The 25,438-nt window shown below is 33.0% G+C and overlaps 1 protein-coding gene across 1 annotated transcript in view; it reads right to left on the bottom strand.

The window, feature by feature from the left end:
- Window positions 1-25,438, bottom strand: part of CalpC (calpain C) — a 93,767-nt gene that overhangs the window by 21,795 nt on the left and 46,534 nt on the right. Inside the window, exons 7-9 of the mRNA XM_080163858.1 lie at window positions 13,686-13,778; window positions 1,508-1,551; window positions 748-890 (exon numbers count right to left, since the gene is read on the bottom strand). Coding sequence (XP_080019984.1) covers window positions 748-890; window positions 1,508-1,551; window positions 13,686-13,778 — 280 coding nt within the window. The remainder of the gene's footprint in view (window positions 1-747; window positions 891-1,507; window positions 1,552-13,685; window positions 13,779-25,438) is intronic.

Below are 25,438 nucleotides of genomic sequence, written 5' to 3'. Positions count from 1 at the left end.
AAAGAACGTTACAACTTCTGTAGATTATATTTATTTCTTATCACTGCTATAGTTTAAGCCAACGAATGAAGATGTGATAAAAAAAACTCTAAAGTATTAAGCCTATGAATAAGAGACAATGGAAACGTGTTCTTTGGGTATTAAAATATTTTACAATTCAATAACACCTTCCTCCCTCTTTTATGCCTATATTAATTTTAGCTTTATATATTGTATGCCAATCTTTTCTAATTAAAATAGATAAAGAAAATTAATTTTCTTTAGGGCGTTTATATTTTAATAAATAAAGACAATAAAATTTAATCTACTAAATCCTTTCATAAATTATTTTAATTGTGGATTCTCTTATTTGGATCATGGAAATAAAACGAAGTAGCTGGTTTCGTCGTATTTTTCAGTAGCTTTTCTCCTATTTCTAGCTCTTGTGGGGGGCTCTAACACTGCGGGGCAATCATTCACATTTACCTTACCTAACCTAAAATAACCTATCAAAAGCTACTATGAAAATACGACAAACCTGCTACTTTGTTTTCTTTCCATGAGCCTCTTATTTTACATGCAAGTATACCTTACTGGTATCTTATGTGCTAATAAGACTCAGCAGAAGAAGTGAGGCTGAAAGGAATAAAAAAAAGCCTCAGCTACTAAATTTAGATCAGCAGCCGCTACTACAAACGTCCCACCCTTTATGGAAGATTAAGCGTCGTGACTTCAATGAAGATGCGGTTTATTCAAAACCAAACCTACCTTATCAATACCCAGAAGGCGGTAGTTTGTACCAACTTGTATCCCATTGGCCAGGCGGTCATTTATCCCGGTCAACTTTGCTGGATGCCCGTTCTTGTTATTATTTTCCAGTTGTACTGTTGCTGTCACCACTGACGTCATATCTGCAATTAATAACATTTGAGTTAAAAATTTTCTGGGCTAATGGATTTATTATTACTTGGATCTTACATCCTGATTATCATGTACTCTAATAACTGAAACTTGTAGCTGGCAAATTTAACAACCTTAATCCCATCCATCCTCTTTACCCTATTCCCTCACTCCTACTGGGTAAACGATTAAACAATAAATGATGTCTATGCTAGCAACCTAAATTGCTGACCATTTTTTCTCTGTCATGATATCCACAAATATTCTATATCCTATTCTAGACTGCATTTTGCCTTTAAACTTTCTGCCATTCAAAAAAAAAATACTTCCAATGATAAAATGTTATTCAAAGAGGGTGGTGACAATATGAAGTTATATGGTATATAGTGTAAAAAAAAGTATAATGTTATTTCCACAAAAATTCTAAGGAATTTTAAGCGATTAGACATTGGACGATAAATGATGTAAACCCTTAATTTCGACAAACAAATTTACCCCTTTTGTAGATTTAAAATTTTGGACAATGCAGGTTTCTCCAATCCTATAAGAATTTCGTGAAAGTCCCCAAAGTTTTTAATTGCATGAATAAGAGATCTAGTGTTTGGAGACCAGTACAAAAATAAATTACCTAATAAGCTGAGCAACAATCTGCCAGTTACAGTTGAGTCCTCCCTGAAAAAAAACATTATAATTTAAATTTACCATTATTTGAAATAATTATTACATCAAAGAACATTACAACGCTTTCCGTAAACAGGCAACCCTATAGCTACGGTTTTAAAAAAAACATTTGTATGATATTGTAGCTAAAAATATGTTACAAACTAATTTATTATTCGTGGATAGTAATCACTGGTTAATTTATTTTAATTAATTAGATTTAAGAATGAATTCTTACATTGGTATCTGCTAGTGAACTATATTCTTTTCATATTTTACTACTGAGTAAAATAAAATAAACCTCTAACATTATGTTTGTTAAAATTATCAAAAAGGGCTCTATAGCCGCAAACGTAAACTCAGCTGAAATTTTTAAAAATAAAATTAGACATTTTACAGCTGCAATTAAATAAGTTGCAACCTGTCTGATATAATTAAGACAAGTCTTCAGATGCAAATGAAAAAAAAAACAATTAAGTGCCTTTTTCTAGCATTTCTTTTATTTATCCGTAGCTGTAGCCAAGCAGTCCCAGCTGAGCGTCCTTATTTCAACAATTTTTATTGATTCCCAAATCGCAAAAAATTCACCAACTACCGATTAGCAAATGTGCTGCTGCCAAGCCCCGAAATAAAGATTACACAAAGATAAAGTAGTTGGTTGCTTTATATCGTCAATAAAACTTGTTTTATGATTATAAAATATAGTTGTAAAGTTTAGGGTTATATGCATAGCAAATTTTTATGCTACCATGTTGCACATAGAAGCTTGGGTTTACATACTAGTTTAATAATCTATTTCGACTATATGGCAGTAAGTACTAGTTGTTATGCTTTTACGGAAAGGCTTTCAGATGGCAAATACTTTTTTTTACAATCAACAGCAACAAAAATAAAAACAAAATAACTGTTGACCAGTAAATTGGCGTCTCTATGCAGGAAATGCTAAAATTTTACCGCAGTTGCAGCCAGCAGCTTTCAAATTAGGTAGCTACAAAACCATAATAAAAAAGCCAATTTTTTTTCCTGTTCAATCAAGATTTAAGAAGTCAAATAATTTTTGCAATACTTTACTTTTCCATATAAAAAAACATCAAAGGCTTATTTTACTGTTTGTGTAATATGTTTATGAGACATTTACTTCACCTAACAAGCTATTTAAATACATATGTGGCGGTATGTTTAAACTGCAAAGTCTTAAAGATGCACTATATAAATGTCTTTTTAAGTTTCGGTATATTACTTTATAGCTCTAAAGGGAATTCGTTGGTTAATTTAGACATTTTATTACTCGAAGAAAGGAGGGATGTAAAGGGATAAGACAATGGCCAATAAATTAATGTTCCTCAATGATGCTACAAATAAATTATCACTTCTGTAGATTTCAATACTGGTTGAAATGTTATTATAAAACTTTGGGGACTGGTGTAAAAATGTTCCCTTCCTTCCTGCTGGGAAAGTCAACCCAAAAGAAAAATACTATGATTAATATATGATTTTTCTTATAGGCATGATTGATCTTAATAGTTCCAACCAATTAATCAAACCTTTTTTTTCTTTCTATTAAAAACCGAAAACGCGTAGCCTACTTTGAATCATAAGTACACGAAAATCTACAAGTTCCTTATTTTAATAGATTTTCTTTTATATTTAATTGGCTGTTTAAACTAGGGGCATGCACATGAACATACCCCCCCCCCCCGCCACCCCCCCACCCACTAAAAACCATCCAATATGTGAAATCCTATAAAATGTCTTCATAGTGATTAATAATTATCCAGGAATCTAAAGGGATAAGACTATGGCCGCTATATTTATCCCCAATGATGATCCAAAACTACCCCTTCTGTAGATTAAAATAAGTGGTTGAAAAGTTTGGACACTAAATGAACCAACTAATCAAAATTCAATAAAAGTCCAAAAGATTGTTAGGCCACCGAATAAAAACGATGAATAAAAAACTCACAAACACTGAGACTAGCTGTGATAGTATTTTGGCAATAGTTTTTGGTATTTTAGATTATTTAAAACTACTTCTGTAGACATGTTACGTTATGTCTAATTAGTTTTTAACACATTTTTAAAATATTTAAAGATATTATTAACTTGCCAAAAATCATAGAGATTTCCTTATTCAACACCTTTTTTGGAATAAGGGATGGATATTCAGTAACTATTTTAGACGAAGACCAATCTGTACCACCTTTGCACCACTTTTGATTTCTGTGACGTAATAAAATAATTTCTTTTTTTTATGGGTTTTCTTTCCCACTTCTCCTCTCATCTTTCTTATTTTATGACGTCACAGGAATCAAAAGTGGTACAGATTGGGCTTCGTCACTTTTTTTTTTTAATGAATTTTTGTTTTTTTGTAATACCAAAGTTGTTCTATACAGTTCCATGTAAGTTATCATGCATGTGATCATAGGTAATTGAATTATATTTTATTATTCTATCTTGATCAATGTGTTCTATTTACATTCACATTCTTGTTAATTATCATTAGTTTCAATCATTTTTATGAGGATTGTAATCCTAAGATTGACAAAATTTATGATACTATTTATGATATCAGCAAATTATGTTTGTTGTTGTATGTACATTGTACAATGTACGTAATACAAAAAAACACATAATATGTAATAAACTAGCGGCTTCGCCCCTAGCCTCTAGAGGCTTTGCCCAGGAGGTAATTTAAAAAAAATTGAAGATGCAACCACTGATTTCGAACATATTCAAAAAAAACATATTTTGGTGCTGCGAACCATAATTTTATGGGTTATCCAGAACGCTTTCTTTTCAATCTTTTAAAAGAATTTTTTTTTGGGGGGGGGGGCCGGGTTGGGGGTGTTCCACCCCTCAAGAAAATAGCTTAAAACCACCACAGGACCAATAGGTATATACCCTGAAGAGTAGAATCCGATCGGTTCAGTGGTTACCGAGATCTTAAGCTTCAGACGGACAGACAGACATTGTTCTACTTTGTATTATAGACTAGCGGATTCGCCCCTAGCCTCTAGGGGCTTTGCCCCAAAAGGTGATCAAAAAAAAAAGGTGAAATTCGTAAAAAAAAAGGAACAAGGAAATCTTCTACAAAAAAATGGGGTGGATTTTTTTGTTTTTGGGGGGGTTGGGGGTGTCCCACCCCCCAAGAATATAGCCTAAAACAACCACAGGAGCAGTAGGTATATTCCCTGAAGAGTAGAATCTGATCGGTTCAGTGGTTATTGAGAGAGATCTTTAGTTTCAGTCAGACGGACGGACGGACAGACAGACAGACGGACAGACATCAAGCTACTTTGTATTATAGATAACCTGATTTTTTTACAAAACCAAAAAAAAAGTCTATTATTAAATGAATATAATTAATTACCCCGCCCCCCACCCCACCCTCACACATCAGTTAAGTTCTAATCTTTGCATATTTTAAGAATTAGATTTTAATTATTTTGCTGATATGAAACATTCCATAATTAAAATTTTGCTATTATGAAATCACTGCGTATATAATGAAACATGAATGTGTCGAACAAGAAAGCAACAATTACATACACTCAAAGTATTTCAATACAGGTATCCTAATATAAGAAAGGAAGTTAGGGTGATTGCCTACACAATAAAAAATAATAAATATTGAATACGTAGATATTTTGTTAGGAAACTTTCGTCGTCAATTTGCGTTGCCAACATAGTCCTTAGATATTGATCAATACATTTCTCTTTGGGGGTATCGTTATATTAGCCAGCTAAGAGAATCATTTTATCAACGAGAATATCTCACAACATCCACTTATTCTATATCCAAAAAATACACTGTAATCATGGAAAGCTTTGTTATAGTCTTTGACTGGTTTTAGTCCATTGAGTCCGCCTGAAATGTTTGTCTAACATTCAACCCGAACTTTGATTATCCTTTGCATTAGTAAAGGACAGGTTTTATGCTTTTAAAGAACTACTTTGTCATGTTAAACTTTGTAGTGCACAAGTGTTAAGAAAAAGTTAAACTTCCTGATTGTTTGGCGCTCAAATTATAATAACACCAACCACTTTTTCAACTCAGGAATTTCATAATTTCCCATTAACTTTATTTTGGCCCATTGCAAAATTCTAGAATTATTATCATCAATGAGTTTAAGAATAAATAATGATTGTCTGATGGATTTAAAGAGATAAAACAAAGACCGATAAATTGATGTACATCCCCAATGATGATACACAAATAATCTCGTTTTGTACATTACAATTATTTGTCAAAACCTTTCGACACTCAACTTAATAAACAACTAATCAAAATTTAATAAAAGTACCCAAAGTGTTTAAGGTAACGAATAAGAAAATGTTATTATAAAACTTTGAGAACTAGTGTACTAGAACAGCCTAATATTCCCTCCCTAAATACGCATTACTGACAAATCAGCAGTAACGAAGTAAGGTCAGAACTACAACCTCAATCATTAATAGGGGTGGGGTATGCTCAGATCCAATTCAAGCCATTGAGAAAATATATTGTTATTTCTAGGGGTATATACAAGGGTTGTGGATAAATTGAGTGATAAATATTTGGACCATGCTGTAAAAAAATTGGTATGTGTGTATGTATGTATTTGTACGCAGGAAGGGAGGGGACATTGGGCTGTTTATTACACTTGTCCCCAAAGTTTTATATTATTGTTTTCTTATTCGTTGGCCTAACAACTTTAGGCACTTTTCTCAATTGTGATTTGTTGGTTATTAAGTTGTGTGTCCAAACGTTTTAACCACTAATTTTAATCTACAGAAGATGTTATTTTGTGTAGCATAATTGGGGAAGTACATCAATTTATCATTCATTGTGTTATTCCTTTAGATTCTTGGAATGTGTGTACTTGTACGCTTGTAATTTATTGGCACGCAAAGATAAATGTTGGCCAAAACAGGTCATTCTGTCTATATATGATTCTTAAACATACACTTTTTTTTAGTTGCATTCTTTTATTAAGCAAAACTTCTCTGTGATTATGGTCGATCCGTTCGTTCGTCCGGACGTCCGTTACGGTAGCTTTTTTCATTCTTTTAGACATGTTAAAATTGTCCTTTAGATTTCATGATGATTCCTATAATAGTTGGGTACGATTTAGGATGCGTAGCAACTCAATATTTTTTGACAACTAAATTTTGTATGATATAATTACCCTATTCATCTGTTTTTTTGTAATAATGATTCATAGAACAACTTGGTACTAGGTTAAGGCTTACAAATTAATATTCTGTTCATTAAATGCTAACACTCTACATGAGTTATTGATCGTTTGTCCTTTCTTCTGATTTTAGACTTTGCTTTTAGAGATATTTTCATCATCGCTGTGATTTATTAAAGTTATCTTTATTTTAAAAGCAAATACATAATTAAAATTCAAAACCTAAACCTAAAAACTATTTGAAGCATTGCAATTTTAACTCTTAATGATCAATGCGTCTGTTGTAGAATTGTGCACTTTTAAAATGTCATAATTCATTTAAATTGCTTTTTTTACTACACATGCATTTATTATATCAACAAGAACAAGTTAATCCAAATTGGTGGGGAAAGGTTGCATGTCTGAAATGATTTTAGAACACATTTACTAGTAAACTGTAAAACCTTTAAGGGAGGGGACATTGGACTGTAAATTACACTAGTACCCATACTTTTATAACCATGTAGTCTTAAAATTTTTCAACTAATAACTTTAATCTGCAGAAGGTGTAATCTTGCTTAACACTGGGGATGTGTGTGAATTAATTCATCGTCCATTGTGCTATCCCTTAAATTTTCTGAGTTACAAAATTGGGTTATTAGGGTGAATCACCCGACCAGACAGGCATTACCAACCGACAGACTGACAGACTACCACATACTTGTAGAGATGCTACTATCAAGATGAATGAGTAAGATATTTATGAACTGTGGGACGAATTTTTGGAATATCGATGCCAATTTTTAGAGTGCATCTACTCTATAAAAGGAAATAATATTTCGTTTGTTCAACCAACCCAAATTCAATATTAAGCGAAAACGACTCCTGGCACTATTTTCTTAAGTCGAAAATCGAAATCTTTTTTAAAAATAGATCATTCAAAAATATTATTTTGGTTTTCAATGAAAATATCTGCTAAAAAATCCATAAAATATGTAATCTATCTTGGTACTAGTTCTTTAGTTAGTTTTTAACTTTATTATTTGTTTTAACAATGTCGTTGTTGCGCTTTTAATGCACTTAATTGTTCCCAGTTTGAGCTTTTTAGGAAGAATTGGGGGCGGGAGGAAGGGGTCAGGGTGTAAAAAATAGCTTAACATCAAGCTCATGTGTGTGGGCATATGTACACGACACACATATGTGACAATTCTTAGTTTCAGGGAAGGACAACCGCAATATTAAAGCTTTTTTACTTTTTCGTTTGGCAAATTCGTCCGTAACAATTAGCTCTGGTAGTAATTTTGGACATTATAGAATGGTCATACCTATTTCCAAACTTGCAACAAAATTTCTTAAGTTAGAATTCAGTAGACATAGTGCATCAACTAATAAAATATGTCAAAATCTAAAATCCAAATATTTGCAATAATAACTTGACTGTTGAAATATTAAATCCTAGACAATAAGGAATATTGTCATCCACGTTATAACGTCCGAAAAATTAAGTCTCAAATATGGTTTCTTCAAGCTTTAGATTCTTACACTTAAAGTAATTTAATATTGCTATTATTATTCAAATTCTGTTACTTCAATTTAAATGTGCTTTAAACAAAAAAATAGTCATATAATGTTTGCATCATTTGTTAAGCAAGCTCATAAATTTGTATGATGCCCTGTGATTTACCAAGGGGTGTGAAACCTTAAGGGGTTGAAAAGTGAGAAAGGCAATATCTTATTTTAGGAGAAGGGATATTAATGTTTCCCGTATGGCTTCGAAACCGATTAATATCCACTGGATTAGCCCATTAGTGACGAACCGGGTATTAAAACCCGGTTCCACCCGCACAGTGGGATTTTTGGTCATTTTTTAAATTTCCTCAATTTTGAGTTAAATGTCCCAGGGGCTAGTATTACCATTCAAAAGTTGCCATGCAACAGATTTTTTTATATACTACAAAATTAGGCAAAATACAGCCGTTTTGCTGAACGTGGTCAAAGGAATATTTTTAAAAAGTGAATTTTTTCATTAAAATCATCATACATTGCTTTTCCTACTTTTTCCTAGAATAAATTGGTGTAAAAATCTGATTAAATGATATGTAACAATATTTCATTGATATATACAGATGTTTCTACTTTAAAATGCAAAGAAAAATAAGAAAAGTTGTCATAAATCTGTAATTTAAAATCCAAGAACACCTAATATTGCATCTTAAAATAACATGTATTTTTTACGTTTAAAGGTTTTTCTCACTTGGGGCTACGAGGTGCCAAAAGTTATTTAGGCCCTGATTAAATTCAAGTATTCATAATTCAGGATTAGTTCATAACTCTTGGCACCTCGTAGCCCCAAATGAGAAATCCAGCTTAGAAAATAGATACTGTGAAGTTGTATTAATATAAATTAAATACCATTATGAAGTCAAACTACTAAAAATTGATATAATTTAATAACACACATATTTTACCTTTCCGTTTTTAATAGTGAAGGTATTCTGTAAATGATACGTCCGTCTGTCGGTACATCTGTCTGTTAGAAACATTATTAGGGAAAACGTGAATTTCTCGGCTGCTATTTAAACGACTTTATTACCATACTAAGAAGCATCCAGATTATAATTTACTAAGTCCTTCAGTCTATCGGTAATGGTCTGACAACCAGTTGATTTATATTTGAACAAGGATGACAACATTCATAAAAGCAAAGCTCTAAAACGGGGTGACAGACAAACATTAAGTCATGTAGAGCGTGAATATGTAAAATATATATAAATAAGTCTTGTCAAAATTTTGCCTAAATTTTTTGCAAAAGTTCTTAAATATAAAATACTGTTTAAGGGTATACGGACATTGTTAGGAATTGATTATAGAGATGCTTCGCTTATAATATTGTACTTATAATATTGTACTTATAATATAATTTAAAAATCAACATAAACGTATGGACATTCTGGTAATGATTATAGGGTTGATACGCTTTACAGCACTAATACAGGAATCAATAGAACAATTCTAACATGCCTAAGTTAACGAAAAAGCTAACGTTACGGACGCAGGGACGTACGGACTGACCCTAATTATAGAAAAGCTTCGCTGTAATTTTAGATAGACAGCTTTTTTGGGGGGGAGGTGGTAAAGATTTACCTCATTGATGGTAATCTACTCTATATAAAACTAACGTCTGCGCCCCTAGCATCTAGGGTATTTGAAGGGATATAGAAGGGCAGAAAAATAGCTTAAAACAATACTCAGGCTTATTTATAAAAATAAAATAGCCTAAAACCATCCTATAAGAAGCTTCCCTCTAAAAAAGAACCATATCGGTTCAGTGGTGAGTGAGATCCTTCGCTACACACAAAAAAGCTTAGTACCTTATATTATAGGATATACTGAAAACATATACAATGATTATTATGAAATAGTTTTAGTAACAAAGCTGCTTAATTTTTTATAAATGTGCGTATGTCTTCCTTTCTGTACTTCTGAAACATTTGATTTCTAAGCCACTATTTTTTTCTGTCTGTCCTTTAACTTTGTTTGAAATACTTAATTTATATTGTTCTTTCCTTTCAATGGTCTTGGTTTCTAAATTTATGTTAGTCCCTGAATCCACTTTCATTTACTGTATTACTAAAATTTCCCATCCAATTATTAAAATTTGAAAATAATAAGGATGACAACATCCATTAAAGCGAAGCTCTGAGACGGTGGGAAAAACGAACATTACCACTTATAGATTGTCATAAATAATCAGAGCATAAATGTATAAAAGTTGAACAGAAATGTAAGTAAATTTGTTGAAAAACTTAATAATTACAGGATATTTACAAAACTTGTTGTTAAAAACAGTTAAAAATTGCCATGTTAAAAGTGGACATTCTGGTTATGATTATAGAGTTGCTACACATTCTAAATCGTACGTAACTACTACAGGAATCACCATGCAAAGTATGATAAGTTTGATAAGACAATTCTAACATGCCTATATTAACGAAAAAAGTTATCCGTTCCAAACAGATTGACAGACGTACGGACGGACCCTAATTATAGAGAAGCTTCACTTTTTAAAAAGATTTTACAATATAATAAGGATGACAACATCCATAAGTAATAAAGCACCAAAAAACTTGGCATAAACAAAAAGGCAACTTGAGTTATAGAGCAGTTGTTTAACATAAAAAGAGAGAGATAATATGCAAAAACTCTTTTGAAGCATGACAGATAAACGGACAAGATAATGTATAGATTAGATGCACATATATTTTAGCTGTGAAAATTACATTTTCCCCATAGCGTTACGGACTGATATCATATATTATATTTTTTTTTAATGTTTAAAAAGTCATATTTGATAAGTAATAGCAGATAGTTAAAAGAAAACGATCAACAAGGAAGTTAAAAAAAAACTTTTGTATAAGTAATACCACGATACATTAAAAAAAACTCTCAGATATCCTATAATATAAAGTAGTAAGATTTTTTTTGTCCAAAGATTAAGATCTCAGTGAATACTGAACCGATTGGATTCTCTAAATTAATCCTGTGTTGGTTTTATGCTAATTTATTCTCAAAATTAAGACTTGGGATGGGTTTAGGCTATTTTTCTAGCGCTTCGCTGTCCCTTTAAATAAAAGCCCCTGGACTCCAGAAGAATAGAAGAATATTTTTACTATAAACATCATTACTTAAAATCAGTATCGAATTGAGAGTGCATATAAAATCTTGAAGAACATCACATTTTTTTCCTATTTTGTATGGTGTATGTTTGCAGGGCTCGGCAGCCTGTATACCTCGGGAAACCATTTACAATTTTAAATATCAACTGAAAGTTTGAACCTGACCCAAGTATAACAATCCCTCTTATCAAAAATCTTTTAAAGCATCATAACGGGTTTAAATTTACGGCTTAGTCACAGCTGTTGCGCAGCTGCCGAGCCCTGTATACTATTTATTGATAACTTAGAATAATATATTATGTATATTAATCATATACACCTTAAAAACTCTCCAAAAGTTTTAATTGAGGTCTCAGTCGATGTTAAAATAATTTTTTTTTAATATGAATAATTTCAGAAATTTCGAACTTTTAACTATATGAGTAGATTAGTTCTAGGGACATTTTTCTTATATAAAATCACAATAATATGTTTATAATATGTTATATTACATAAGCTATAACCTGTATATGAAAGGTTTTAACTTTATTTTTAGATAAAATAAGCTTTTGTTGGTATTTGTGACTCATAAAGTTAAAAAATCCCCAAAACAGCCAAAAAACCCACTGTGACCCGGTTCCAGAAAATGTTAAAAAAAACCGGTTTCCAGTCTTCAAATTGCATCATTCTCAGTATGAATCCCTCCTCTACTACCCTGGTTTTCATTTCCCCCTGGAGCAGGCAGTTTTGCTTACTTCCGTTTGCCGATATAGCTCAACAAAATTTGAAAACCACGAAAATTTTGGTGAATTCAAACCCCTTCTAACTTTTTTGTTTTCATAGTAAAGTTGCTGATTTTTTTGTGAAATCTAATGTTTATTGACAAGTACATCTATTTGGGAATTTGTTTTATTCAAAGGGAGAGGTCATTTTCTAGTAAATCCCGTAAAGGTGTGTGTTATAAGGCCTAAAAATAGTAGTAGAACGATAAGGTGCTCTAGATATATGTATTCCCTATTGAATAGAACAATAGGGAAATTTTTTTTTTTTTTTTGATAACCGTACCTGGATTATCTAAAAAAAATACGAAATTTCTATCAAACGCTTTGTTTGGCTCAAACTGACAAAAATTTAAAAAAAATATAATTATAATAATAATGTTTTCTATAGGTACAAGGTAAAGGTTAAGAACAATCTATACCATTAAACAAAGGAAGAAGTCATTCTTTACAGGTTGATTTATTATAATTATATTTTTTTTTATTTGTGTCAGTTTGAGCCAAACAAAGCGTTTGATAGAAATTTCAGATATTCCAGGTACGGTTATCAAAAAAAAAAAAAAAAATTTCTTCCCTATTGTTCTATTCAATAGGAAATACAAATATATAGAGCACCTTATCGTTCTACTACTATTTTTAGGCCTTATAACACACACCTTTACGGGATTTACTAGAAAATGACCTCTCCCTTATTATTTTTTATATGATTTTTTAATCGTTTTTTTACGCCCTATTATGACCCGGTTCGGCATGGCCATAAATACCCGACAGTTTTAAAACCCGGCTCGGCTTTGGTTTTATTACCCGGTTTTAACTTTTCAACCATTAAATATTTGTTTATGATTTATTATTCTTGAGCCACCCTAATAAGTATACCCTAGTAATCTCTATATGTGTCCTCCAATATTTTTATGCTCTTTTTCTGATATTTATCACCCAATTTTTATATGTTCTTTTTTTGTAGTGTGTTTGTTTTAAAACTTCAAGAAACGGTTTTTTTAAACCGAAAACGGCGGCACCTATAGCCGAAACACTAAATGTGATATAAATCGCTTCGTATATTACTTGTAGCTCTATAGATTATATGAGGTTGTGTAGTTTTCAATTACAGATGGTATCAAAGTTCTAAAAAGTGTTCATCTCACTTTGGGCGTTCAAAAATTACATTTTTCATTTTTTTGTCGAAATAACCGGGTATTCAGAAAAAAACGGGTTTTAATGCCGGCAGAAACCGCCCAAAACGGGTCTCAATGCCCAGTGCAAAACAAAAAAATTGGAATTCCGTTTTGACCATTATAGAGCTTCCCTGAGATTTTCAGCTCGATCGGCCCATAAAAGTGGCGCTCGGCACTAATGGGTTAGAACCGGTTCTCAACCATACTGAAAAATCATGTATCGTGTCCTATATATCCATTTTTCTACAATCATAACATTAAAACAAGTTTTGTTAACCCGTGCCATCGGCAACTCGGGGTTAACAAAACTGGTTTAATCTTATAATTGAACATTTTTATATCTGCGGAAAGCTGTTTATATTATGATGCGATAAATAACTATACCTGAGTGGTAAGGTTTCAACAACTCCTCCAGTAAGATCTGCCAGTCCTTCCAGAACAGAGGTATATTTCATACTCTCGTACGAGCCGTGCAACCTGAACAAAAACAAAATTAGCACAAGAAAAATTAAGGATTTTTCTCGTATTCATTCGAATCCGGTGGATAGGAACAGATTCTCATCCATACGAAAAAACTATGTCTAGCATCGTATTATAACCAGCTTTCTACGAATATAAAAATGTACAATCATAAGATTAAAACCAGTTTTTTTAGCGGGTGCCTTCGGCACCTCGGGGCTAAAAAAACTAGTTTTAATCTCATAATTGTACATTTTATATCCGCATATAGCCGTTTATGATACGATGCGAGAAATAACTATTATAACACAAAAAAGTTCCTTTAGACTCTTTTTCACCTACTCTATAGCAATAAAAGACTGTGCTTCTATAAGTATTTTTGTCTGAGATGCTTATTTTCTTATATATTTCTTCATAGCAAAATACTTATGGGTTCGAAACGTGTGGTAATGAAAAGAGCTTCTGTTAACACGCTTTCTTATCAAATCTAAGATAAAACTTAATGATTTGTAGCTCATACTTTTATTTATTTGTCGGCAATTTATGTAACCAGTCTTGTTATCTAGGTAATTAAAAATTCCATATACAAACACAAATCTTGAAAATTGTTGTTTCGAAAAATCAAAAAACCTGCAATAAAATAAAAAAAACGTAATATTCAAATTTGTATTACTGATTTAAAATTTTTAGCATAATACATAATTTATTTGTAATAAATAACAGCTTTTGTAGAAGAAAAAAAGACTTAATTGTCAATTAACTATTCTAAAATAAAATACAATAATAGGCGTACAATTTGTATTTTATAAATGTTTTAAATGTATTGGGTTTTAAAACTTAAACCAACAAAATTAACTTCTAAACGTTATACATAATGTACAAGTCGTATTTTAAAAAATATGTTTTTGTATTGCTTATTGTAAAAAAATGTACAAGTTTGTTCTAAAACAAAACTTTCTTTTTTTCTGTTTATTTTCAAACATTAATGGTATTCAATATGAATAAAAAGTAATAATAACCATGAAAGCTGTACAAATTTAGATTATTTCTCTTGACGACCATCCCATTTAGGCTTAACAAGACACAAATATAACTGCATCTACAATAAAATTAGCTTTGTATTATCCCCGTAATTCCTTAGTGGACCTCCCCCCACCCCCCTGTTTTTTTCTCCAGGGAGCTCTCCACCTTAATAAATTTTACCTAACCCACGAAGATACCTAAAAATGTAAGATTGTCCCATAGTTGTGAGAAAGTTGATGTTTTTGAGTACCAATTAAAATAACGTTAAAATTATTCCTACAGTTGCTATGTTAATCGCGTGACGTTATAGTCAGATAAGAGTGAATACCATCGCCCATAAACAGGCACAACTAATTACCCTCAATACTAGACATAGTTAAGGCTTTCAAACAAAGGGAGTTAAATTAAAGAGTTAGTTGACTGTTAGGTGTTACTTATTTGTTCCTGAAGGCCTTGAAGTAAAAGAGTAACGAGTAATATTACGTATGTATATTTGTAAGGGAGTGGAGGTTTAATAATGCTCAACTAGCAGTTAAAGGGATATTGGCATTAGTTTGGTTAAAACCAACAAATAATCTATTGTTCAGTAAAAGTATTGAATCAATGGGAGCTTAAGACTTTGTCATTCATCCAGACTTTTTTTACCCTAAATGGTAGTGTATCAGTTTTTAAGGAAAAAGAGCTCTAAATTCTTTTTTATAAATTGTTGAAATTTTTGTTCTTAAGTCGCGCAGCAACAAGAAACTATATTTAGTAAAGTAAAATAAAGTAAGACAACATTCATATGCAGCAAAGCATAAAAAAATTGTTGGACCCGTGGACAAATTGAGTTATAGAGCAAATAATTGTTGTCATAAATATATATATTTATACCCCTGATAAGTACAAAATAGAAACAAATGTATTTATGCTATAAAAGATAGAAAGATTAACAATATAATAATTCTTGTGATATATTAAGTAAAAGTAATGGTTATGTCACATGTGTGTAGAGTAATAAACAGCCGAACTATAAAAACAAGGATGACAACATCCATAAAAGCGAAGCTCTGAAACGGTAGGACAAACGGACATTAACACTTGTATAATGTCAGAACTGAATAATCAGAATGCGAAAGTATAAGAGTCAAAGCAAAATTGTAAGTAAATTTGTTGAAAAACTGCTTGATACAGGATAATGATTATAGACATACTGTGTTTGAAATGTTTAAAATAGACGTATGGACACTTTGGTAATGATTATAGAGTTGCTACGCTTTCTAAATCGTACCTAACTACTAAAGGAATCACCATGCAAAATTTGAAATCGATAGGACAATTCAATCATGTCTAAATTAACGAAAAAAGCTATCCGTGACGGACGGACGAACCGACCCTAATTATAGAAAAGCTTCGCTTTTAACAAGGTTATACAATATTCTAGCGGTTTTCTATATTTTAGGTTCTGATAAATAATAAACATAATTGCCCTCGTATAAAATACTTCATACCTATAGTAATCATTTTGAATCATAGTGATCTGATAGTCACCCAATGCATGAAGGGGGGGGGGGCATTGGGCTGTTTATTACACTGGTCCCCAAAGTTTTATAATAACGTTTTTCTATTCGTTGGCTCAACTTTGGGGACTGAATTAAATTTTGATTGGCTGGTTTACTAAGTTGAGTGTTCAAACGTTTTAACCACTAACTATAACCTACAGTATGGGTAATCATTGGGGATGTACATCAAATTATCGGCCATTGTCTTATCCCATTAGATCCCTACACCCAATGACATTTTTTCCTACTACCATGACCAAAAAATAAATCAGAACTATAGAAAAATGGTGTCATGCATTTATAAAAATGCACAAATCAGTTTTATATTTCTAAATTTTTGGTCTTCATTTTGAATATAGGATTTTATGCACTTTATCATTTCAGGAAACTAAAGGGATAAGACAATGGCCGATAAATCTATGTACATTCCTAATGATGACACACAGAATAAACTCTTCTTTGTAGATTAAAATTAGTGGTGGGCACGTTTGGACACTTAACTTAACGAACAAACCAATTAAAATTCAATAAAAGTCCCCAAAGTTCTTAAGTCAACGATTAAGAAACGTTATTATAAAACTTTGGGGACTAGTGTAATAAACAGTTTGTCCCCTTTGTTCCTGACTTTATTTAGATTTAAAACTTTAGTGGTAATGTATCAAAATTATTTTTAAAGCAAGGTCTTTCAATAGCTTGAGCTATACGTCTCATCGAGACACCTCTCCATAAGATAAGTTAGGTTAGAGAAATAACATTTTCTTCTTGATTTACAATTCTACTCTATAACTATAAACAAATGTACATTTTAAGGAAGCTTTTTGTAGTGCCTATAAAAATGACGTCAAACTGACCTACCATTAGTCAATTAAAATGTATACTGGCCTGCCTGTCTGTGTATTCGCATATCATTGGACATTTGTATTGTATGACGTCATTTTTTTAATGGCGTTATCCTTTTATATAAAGTAGTAAGCGTTTTTTGTCTGTCCCGAAGGAACGCGCTAACCGCTGAACCGATACTGTTCTCCTTTACAGTGAAGCTTCTTATAGGTCCTGGGAAGGCTATTTTTGGGGAGGGTGTCTTCACCCACTTCCCTCCCAAAAATATTTTTTTACTCTTTTGAAACTCAAATTTTAAATGGGATGGAGTCGACTTTTCCCACTCCTACCTTAAGTGCCCCTAGAGGCTCAAACCTCTTGGGGAAAAATCCCCTAGAGGCTAGGGGTGAAGCCGCTAGTAAACTATAAAGAGCTTCCATTTTAAGTGAACAAAGTAGAATTCAATTATGGCGTTTGACTTTATTTGAATATTAATAAACTGCATTTTGAGCTCATCTGCTTTATGTTATTACAACAAATAATATTTGTGTCTTTTAATGCCATTTTTGATAACAATATAAACGTGAAGATTTACGACCCGTGTTAAATTTTAAGTCCTATTATAAAGTTTTTAAATTATATGTATATTTCTTGTTATGTTTTCATCCTTGTTATCAAATAGAATATAAAAGCATAAAACAAGACAACTCATTTTTGATGGATCATCAAATTTATAAGCATATTATTCGGGTTTAAATGCAAATGGGTTCGAGTTTTGATTTTCAAAGGTTATTCTAAAATTTAGTCATACTATACAAAGTTAAATTCCAACATGCAAAACGTGTTCTATAAAGCTTAGTTTTCCCTAATGTCTGTAATTTTTTAAACAATTCGTTATTATTTTTAGATTGAATTTTAGGATATTGGAAATTAAATGTAATGAAAAACATTAACTATTATTTGAACCTCTTCGTTAGAGAGGTTCAAACCTCTAAAGTATTTTAACACGAGAGGCTTCGCCCCCTAACGGCCTCTAGGGACACTAAAGGGAAGTAGTGGCCGTTGACCCTCCACTTTGAATTTTAATTTTACAAAGAAAAGGTAAATTGGTGAGTAAATTTCTCTTGGAAGGGTAGGGATCACTACCCCAAAATGCTTGTAAGTCTTTACTGTTAAGAAGTACCAGCATTAAAGCGGATAGTAAGATTCTTAAGTATACATAGACAGAAACGCATCCTGTTATTTCTATAAGGATTTGTGGTCCAAGATTTTATTACAACATATTGCAAAATAAATCTAAATTTTTTTTACAAAAGATATGTTTTAATAATTTTGTTCTTCTTGATCCCGTTGTGCATAAATATGTAAATAGACAGCTCTGGATTCTCAGACATGTTGTACACACATAAATCGTGAAACGCGGCATGGTTGCGCTAATAACAAGTAGTAGCACATTCATTGGTAGCAATGTCATTAACAGAACTTTTAGATTTAGATGGTTCAATTGCACAATTAATAATTATTACTTCAATGCTTCAATGATTGATTAGATGGGCCTTTCTTCCAATATACAACTCCTGAAAACCCTTACATTACTTATTCTAATAATGGATTTACTATCATTTGGATCTAACACCAAATTATCATGTACTCTAATAAAGTTAAAATTATAGCTCTCTAAAATAACGATTTAACCCCCCCCCCCCCCTCCCAATCAACCCAGGAATGAGGTATAACCAACAAGCAAAATAAATCTAAAATAATATTTGGGGGGCAAATGGAGAGGTCGTCAATTTTACGATGTGTTGCCCCCCAACGACAGCTGAAAAACACGTATAGGTTTCGTAATTTATTTCCGAATTAATTTCGTTATTGGTAGAAGCTGCAATCAGACCCCCTTTACCACACCTCCTCCCCTCCGACTGAATGAATGAACTGACCAATAGGTGATGTCCATGTTAGCAACATAAATTTTCCCCTGTCATAATATCCATTATTCTACTAATTATTTGGCTAAATACTATGCAATTTATTAAGCTACCCCAGTAGTTCCCTCATTTCTTGGATATCCTGACAAATTTTAAAGGATTTAACCTATTGAAAATCTACACTTTTGTTAGAATATTAATAGCAAACAAAAAAATAAAACTATACAGCTGAAGAAATGTTTACCAAAAACGCGGTGAAAGTGAATTATTGCGTAGCTTTGCGTCTAAAAACAAAATGTGCACGTAGCAACAGTAACCACATAACTTTTTAGATCTAGTAATTATTTATCTTTATGGGACAAAAAAAGAAAAATTTCTTGTAAAAACTGTAATATTTACACAAAATTATAGAAACCTCCAAACTGATAAGTTTCACACTTTTCTTTTATTTAAAAAAAATTGGGCTTTCAAGTTAAATTGGGGAAGTTAGTTAAACCTACACCCCCCCCCCCCCTACCCTTTCTTCAAAATTCAAATTCTGAAAACTAGACTTTTATATGGAGGGGTTCACCCTTTCCTTATCTTTGGAACGTAGCCACAATAATTATTAAAAACTTCTTTTTGCTAAATTTAGCATGGTCTAGCTAAAATGTAAGCACATAAAATGATGTATTTAAAACGTGCATATTCGGAGCAACCGTTTAACTTATGAAAAATGCCACAACACTGGCTTTTAACTATCTAATAATTCATTATTTGAAGAAGAAAAAAATTTAAAACAACCTTTATTGCAAATATGAAAGAAAATTTATTTTTTGCCATTCTAAAACTACCTTTTTTCTGTAAAATTACTGTAAGTGATATGAAAAAAAAAATTATTTTATACAACGAAAACAATATTAGGTCATAGTGCAGTCTTATTAGGTACTAAATGACATAATCAAATATGTAAAAGGTAAAACAAATCTTCGGAAAGTTTAACAAAAGAAGATAAAGATAGCGCATTGAACAAAAAATGTAATTAATTCAATGTATATTTTTTTTATTGATGAAGTATGTAGATGGCAGATAAAACGGATAATGTAAACACTCTTATTTGGCCTGAACTTTTTAGGCAAGCTATATATTGCCATATATTAGGGGGTAGGGATGAGTGGTATATATTTAAGGAAAATCCCCTTCAAAATAATTTTTGTCTATTATTCCTTTGAAACTGATTAATATCAGTTGGATTACAATTTTCCACGAATATTGAAATAAAACCGTTAATACAAAACAGGTTTTAATCTTATATTTTTTCGTCTTAATATCCGCGGAGAGCTGTCAATAATACTATACGAGAATAACTATTATTTTATGTTCCTACAAGGTAGATTTTTAGTAGTTGTCGCAATTTGTCAGATTAAGATCACGCAACCTTCCCTAAGATGCCCTAGGGTTGTAAGGGGGGAGATTTGTAGGAAGTTAGGATTCTACAAATCAAGCAGCTCTAACCATGCTTTCCCTCATCCATGCTCCTCGTATGAGAGTGCCATTAATTAGGGTGGCTTAATATGGAACACCTGCCAACACTCTAGGCCAGGGTGATGTAATAATTGAGTAGCTTCCACGAGAATTGCGGGTCAGCTTGTTATGTAACATAGAATACAATCAGTTGTGCGCGAAGCTTACCAATCTAAGATTGGCCAAAGGATTCTCACTTCCAGTCTCCGTGTGCATCTGAGTCCTAACTTCAGAGAATAATGGCTACAACAACAACAGTTGTTGTTAACAATTTTAAGAAGAAAATAGGATATGATGTTTTAAAAATAGTTTTCTGCCAATTATATTTGTTGATTGACTGAAACAAAACAAATAAACATTAAATGGGTAAATAGGCCATTAAGGTCTTGTAAACTGCTCTTGTTATTGCTTTGTTCAAACAATTTAATACAGGGTGATCAAAAAATAGAAGTTTAATATAAATAGTAGCGCAGCTACTCAAAAATTTTAATTTTTCCGTTTTATTGAACTAAACTAAACGAAAAAGAAATAAACTGATTGTATATATTATTGAATGAAGATTAAATTCATAAATACATTTTTTAAAATTTTGATTATGTTTACATTTTTTTTTAAATTATTATTGTAAATAGAACTACTTAGTCCTTGTTTACATTTCAAACTTTAGGTGTTTGGTCACCATTATTATAGCTTGTTTAGTACCTAAACTTTTAATTCAAGACCCTGTACCGAATAAAACTAATTGTTTGTTACAACAAATTGTTTTGTTGATTGTATTGATTAATCAAATGTCTACTGGCATACACGGGGTTCAGCCACACCCACCCACGCAGGGATACAGGGATGGATACATACACGGGGTTCAGCTACACCCACGCAGGGATATAGGGATGGATACATACACGGGGTTCAGCCACACCCACCCACGCAGGGATACAGGGGTGGATACATACACGGGGTTCAGCCACACCCACCCACGCAGGGATACAGGGATGGATACATACACGGGGTTCAGCCACACCTACGCAGGGATACAGGGATGGATACATACACGGGGTTCAGCCACACCCACACAGGGATACAGGGATGGATATATACACGGGGTTCAGCTACACCCACGCAGAGATACAGGGATGGATACATACACGGGGCTCAGCTACACCCACGCATGGATACAGGGATGGATATATACACGGGGCTCAGCTACACCCACGCAGGGATACAGGGATGGATACATACACGGGGCTCAGCTACACCCACGAAGGGACACAGGGATGGATACATACACGGGGCTCAGCTACATCCAAGCAGGGATACAGGGATGGATACATACACGGGGCTCAGCTACACCCACGCAGGGATACAGGGATGGATACATACACGGGGTTCAGCCACACCCACCCACGCAGGGATACAGGCATGGATACTTACACGGGGTTCAGCCACACCCACCCACGCAGGGATACAGGCATGGATACTTACACGGGGTTCAGCCACACCCACCCACGCAGGGATACAGGCATGGATACTTACACGGGGTTCAGCCACACCCACCCACTCAAGGATACAGGGATGGCGGCATACACGGGGTTCAGTCACACTTACGCAGGGATACAGGGATAGGACAATGGTCTATACATTCATATAATCTCCTCTCTTGTATATATTGTAGATAAAGTAGACCAATTGGTTTCAAACAAAATGTCCCTTTTTCCAATTAAGTAGAATGTAAAAAGTTATGGTTGAACAAACGGACTAAGTCAGTTATAGAACAGATATTCAGTGTCTAGAAAGTAAAAACCACAGACGGAATGACGGATAAAAATTTCAAACAATAAAGTAACTCCACTAATAAAAAAAATACATGAATCCTTTTAGTTTAGGTTAGGTATACTTCTGTATATAAGCCTTAACCCATAAAATATTTATTATATTTCTTAGCAAAATAAATGAAAATTAGCTTTGAAATCACCCACCCATATTCATTCAAAATCTTTGCTTAGGAAGTTATAATAATCCAACCAATTTTATTTGAAAAACTATATTGCTTCTATTGTTCGTCATTCAAAATTAAAAGCTCTTTTTACTTTGCTTTGTGGACAATAATAAATAAGGCCAAAAATAAACAATTTCGAAATTTACATTGATATCATATTTTCTCCTAAACTTTGGGAAATAGTCCCTTTCGTGACAACACCTCTGAAGGGGTGTTTTCTCGTATTTTTACAGTTGCTTTACTCCTATTTCTAGACCCTGCGAGGGGTCTAACCCTGCGGTGCGGGGCCATTTGCCTATACCTGCGGGGCAATCACCTAACTAAACCTAAAACCCATCAAAATCAACTGTGAAAATACGACAAAACGCCCCTTAAGAGTCGATGTCACGAAAGGGACTAAACCCAAAATTTTTATTCCATCGAATAAAACAGCTAAACAGCTTTGCTTTTATGTGATAACATCTATTTGAATGATGACAAAAGATTTGAATTAATAAAGCTAATCACAAACGGTTTATTAGGGACCCCTTAAAAATAAGGGTATCTTTAGCCTTACTTTAGTTTAGGGGAGATAGTCTACCCTTAAATTTAGTAATGTCAAGCTTAGGTAAAGATTTTGATAGGAATACTTTAGCCTTACATAAACCTGTCATATCAATATAAGGTACTCTAAGTTGTCTTCCTTTGCCAGCCCCCCCTCCACATCTACCCTTTTCAAACGATTCCCCCCCAATGAATAGCCGCCATAACACTCACCATTCCCCTCCCCCCCCCCATCCCTTAGTGTTCTTTCAATTGGGGTTATATAAGAAAAGTTTCATTAGACTTAGAGGCGTTAAAAATTATCATGAGGCTGTATATTCTATTTTAAGTTTTCTACATTTTTTCCCTTAATCTTAATCTTGTTTTTACTAATTAAGAGATGTTTTAGCTGATTAATAAAAACTCTTCCTATCTTTTAAGTAAAAGATTTAGGAATCCCTATCATAAACCCCTCTCCCTTTATGATGCCCCAGCCTTATAAATCCTCCCTTTTCATATAATTCTCCACCTAGGTTTACCTAAGGGTGTCGTTAATTTATTAAAAAAAAATAATGAATAAAATTGTTTCTTAGCTTAACAATTTGATATATTTTTTTAACAAAAAATTTTGTGGATTAAATTAAACTTTAATACAATAGAAAAAAATCTTATAGATTCATATAGAGCTAAAAGCATACTCTTAGCATAACAAAAAAGGATCAAAGATTCAGCACTTTTTCCATTTCAAATATTTGATTATGAGTCATGTGATTTATCTATATTTCATGTAGTGCCTGTATACCAAGCAAAGAAATCACTCTGTACAAAAAAAAATTTAAAATCTTTCTTTATAAATCTTACATCTTTAAAGTTTAGAAAAATAGCCGCAATTATGTATAACAAATATAGGATGTATGTCTGTGTGTGCATGGGAATTAAATAGAAACTTTGAAGCTATTTAAGGCCATAATATTTTTTTTTAATTCAAGCTAAAAGAACGATTTGCTGTTTTTAAAAATAACCAAAAAAATAATAAGGAAGTACAGCAGTACTACAGTATAATTAACCAATAGATATAATAGAACTAGATGGTCAATCGGGATCCATAATTTGTGAGACTTAACCCTTAACAGTTGGGCCCCTTGCCGCACCTTTATCAGTAGTTCAATGCCCCCCCCCATTATCTCAGCTCCTATTAAAGCTAGAGGGCTAAAAAAAAAGTGCATGTCCCCTATTTGATAATGAATTTTCGCTTCCTCCACACTTTTATTCAACAACCTTTGTTTTTACATCCTTTTTTACTTAGGGGGGGGGTGGGGATCAACAAAAAAAACATAAAAAAAAACTTTGGACAAAATACAGCTTTTTGGGAGATATATTTTTCATCCCCTCCATTTTATTTTATTTGGGGGAGGGTTTCCTGAACCCCATAAAACATCCCCCCAAACCTGTAGTAGTACATCCTCATCCTTATACTAAAGTAACAGGAAGTTTGTGTGTCTGTCTGTGTATCTGTACCGAAGGATCTCGCTAACCGCTGAACCGATTGGGTTCTCCTTAACAAGGTAGCTTCTCATAAGTCCCGGGAAGGTTTATTACTATTTTCTTGGGGGGTGGGATAACCCCAACGCCCCCAAAAATGAAAAATACCCCCCCCCCCCACAATTTTTTTAAAAATTTTTTAACTAAAATTAAAAATGATGATGGGGGGGGGCACCCCTAGATATACCACACTTTTCTGGGATCTTGCTGTGTCAAGTATCAACTGTTGGGAATATCACAGGATAACTTCATGCAAAATTTGAGCCGGATCCGGCCAAAACCGGCCGTGAATTTGATGAAAAACCAGTTTTTTCCGGTTTTTAGTGGGTATCTGTAAATCGATTCAGCTGGAGCAAAACCGGTTGGAGGTACAAAAAATTTTACATCACATGAAATTTAGCCAATGCAATTGCCTACAAAAATGTACTTCATCATCAACTTGATTGAACAACTCTTTCCCCTCCTAAATGTCCATTAAAACCTCGGAAACGGCAAAAATCGCCAAAAATCACGCCTTCGGCGGCAAATACCGGCTAAACGGTCAGCCGGAGGCGAATGAAACATAAATAAAGAAATGTCCGCCTCAAAAAGTTGTTCAACATCAAAAAGATGCTTTAAGTCTCTAAAACGACTCCTTCCCCTCCTTTAAGGGGAAAAACTGAAAAAACGTGATCTTCAAAAGTATGCCCACTTCGGGGGTGTGGGGGGCACTGAACCCGTCACCCCAGGGTCACCAAATATAAAGTCTAGGCGGCCCACAATGCTGAATTTTCACCAAGTGAAAGTCTTGTGTCATTATCTCTT

Source organism: Acartia tonsa, chromosome 6 (assembly GCF_053477335.1).
Source record: "Acartia tonsa isolate MP-2025a chromosome 6, ASM5347733v1, whole genome shotgun sequence".
NCBI classification, from domain to species: Eukaryota; Metazoa; Arthropoda; class Copepoda; order Calanoida; family Acartiidae; genus Acartia; species Acartia tonsa.
The sequence above is the reverse complement of the archived record's forward strand: the minus strand, read 5'-3'. Positions and strand labels throughout refer to the sequence as shown.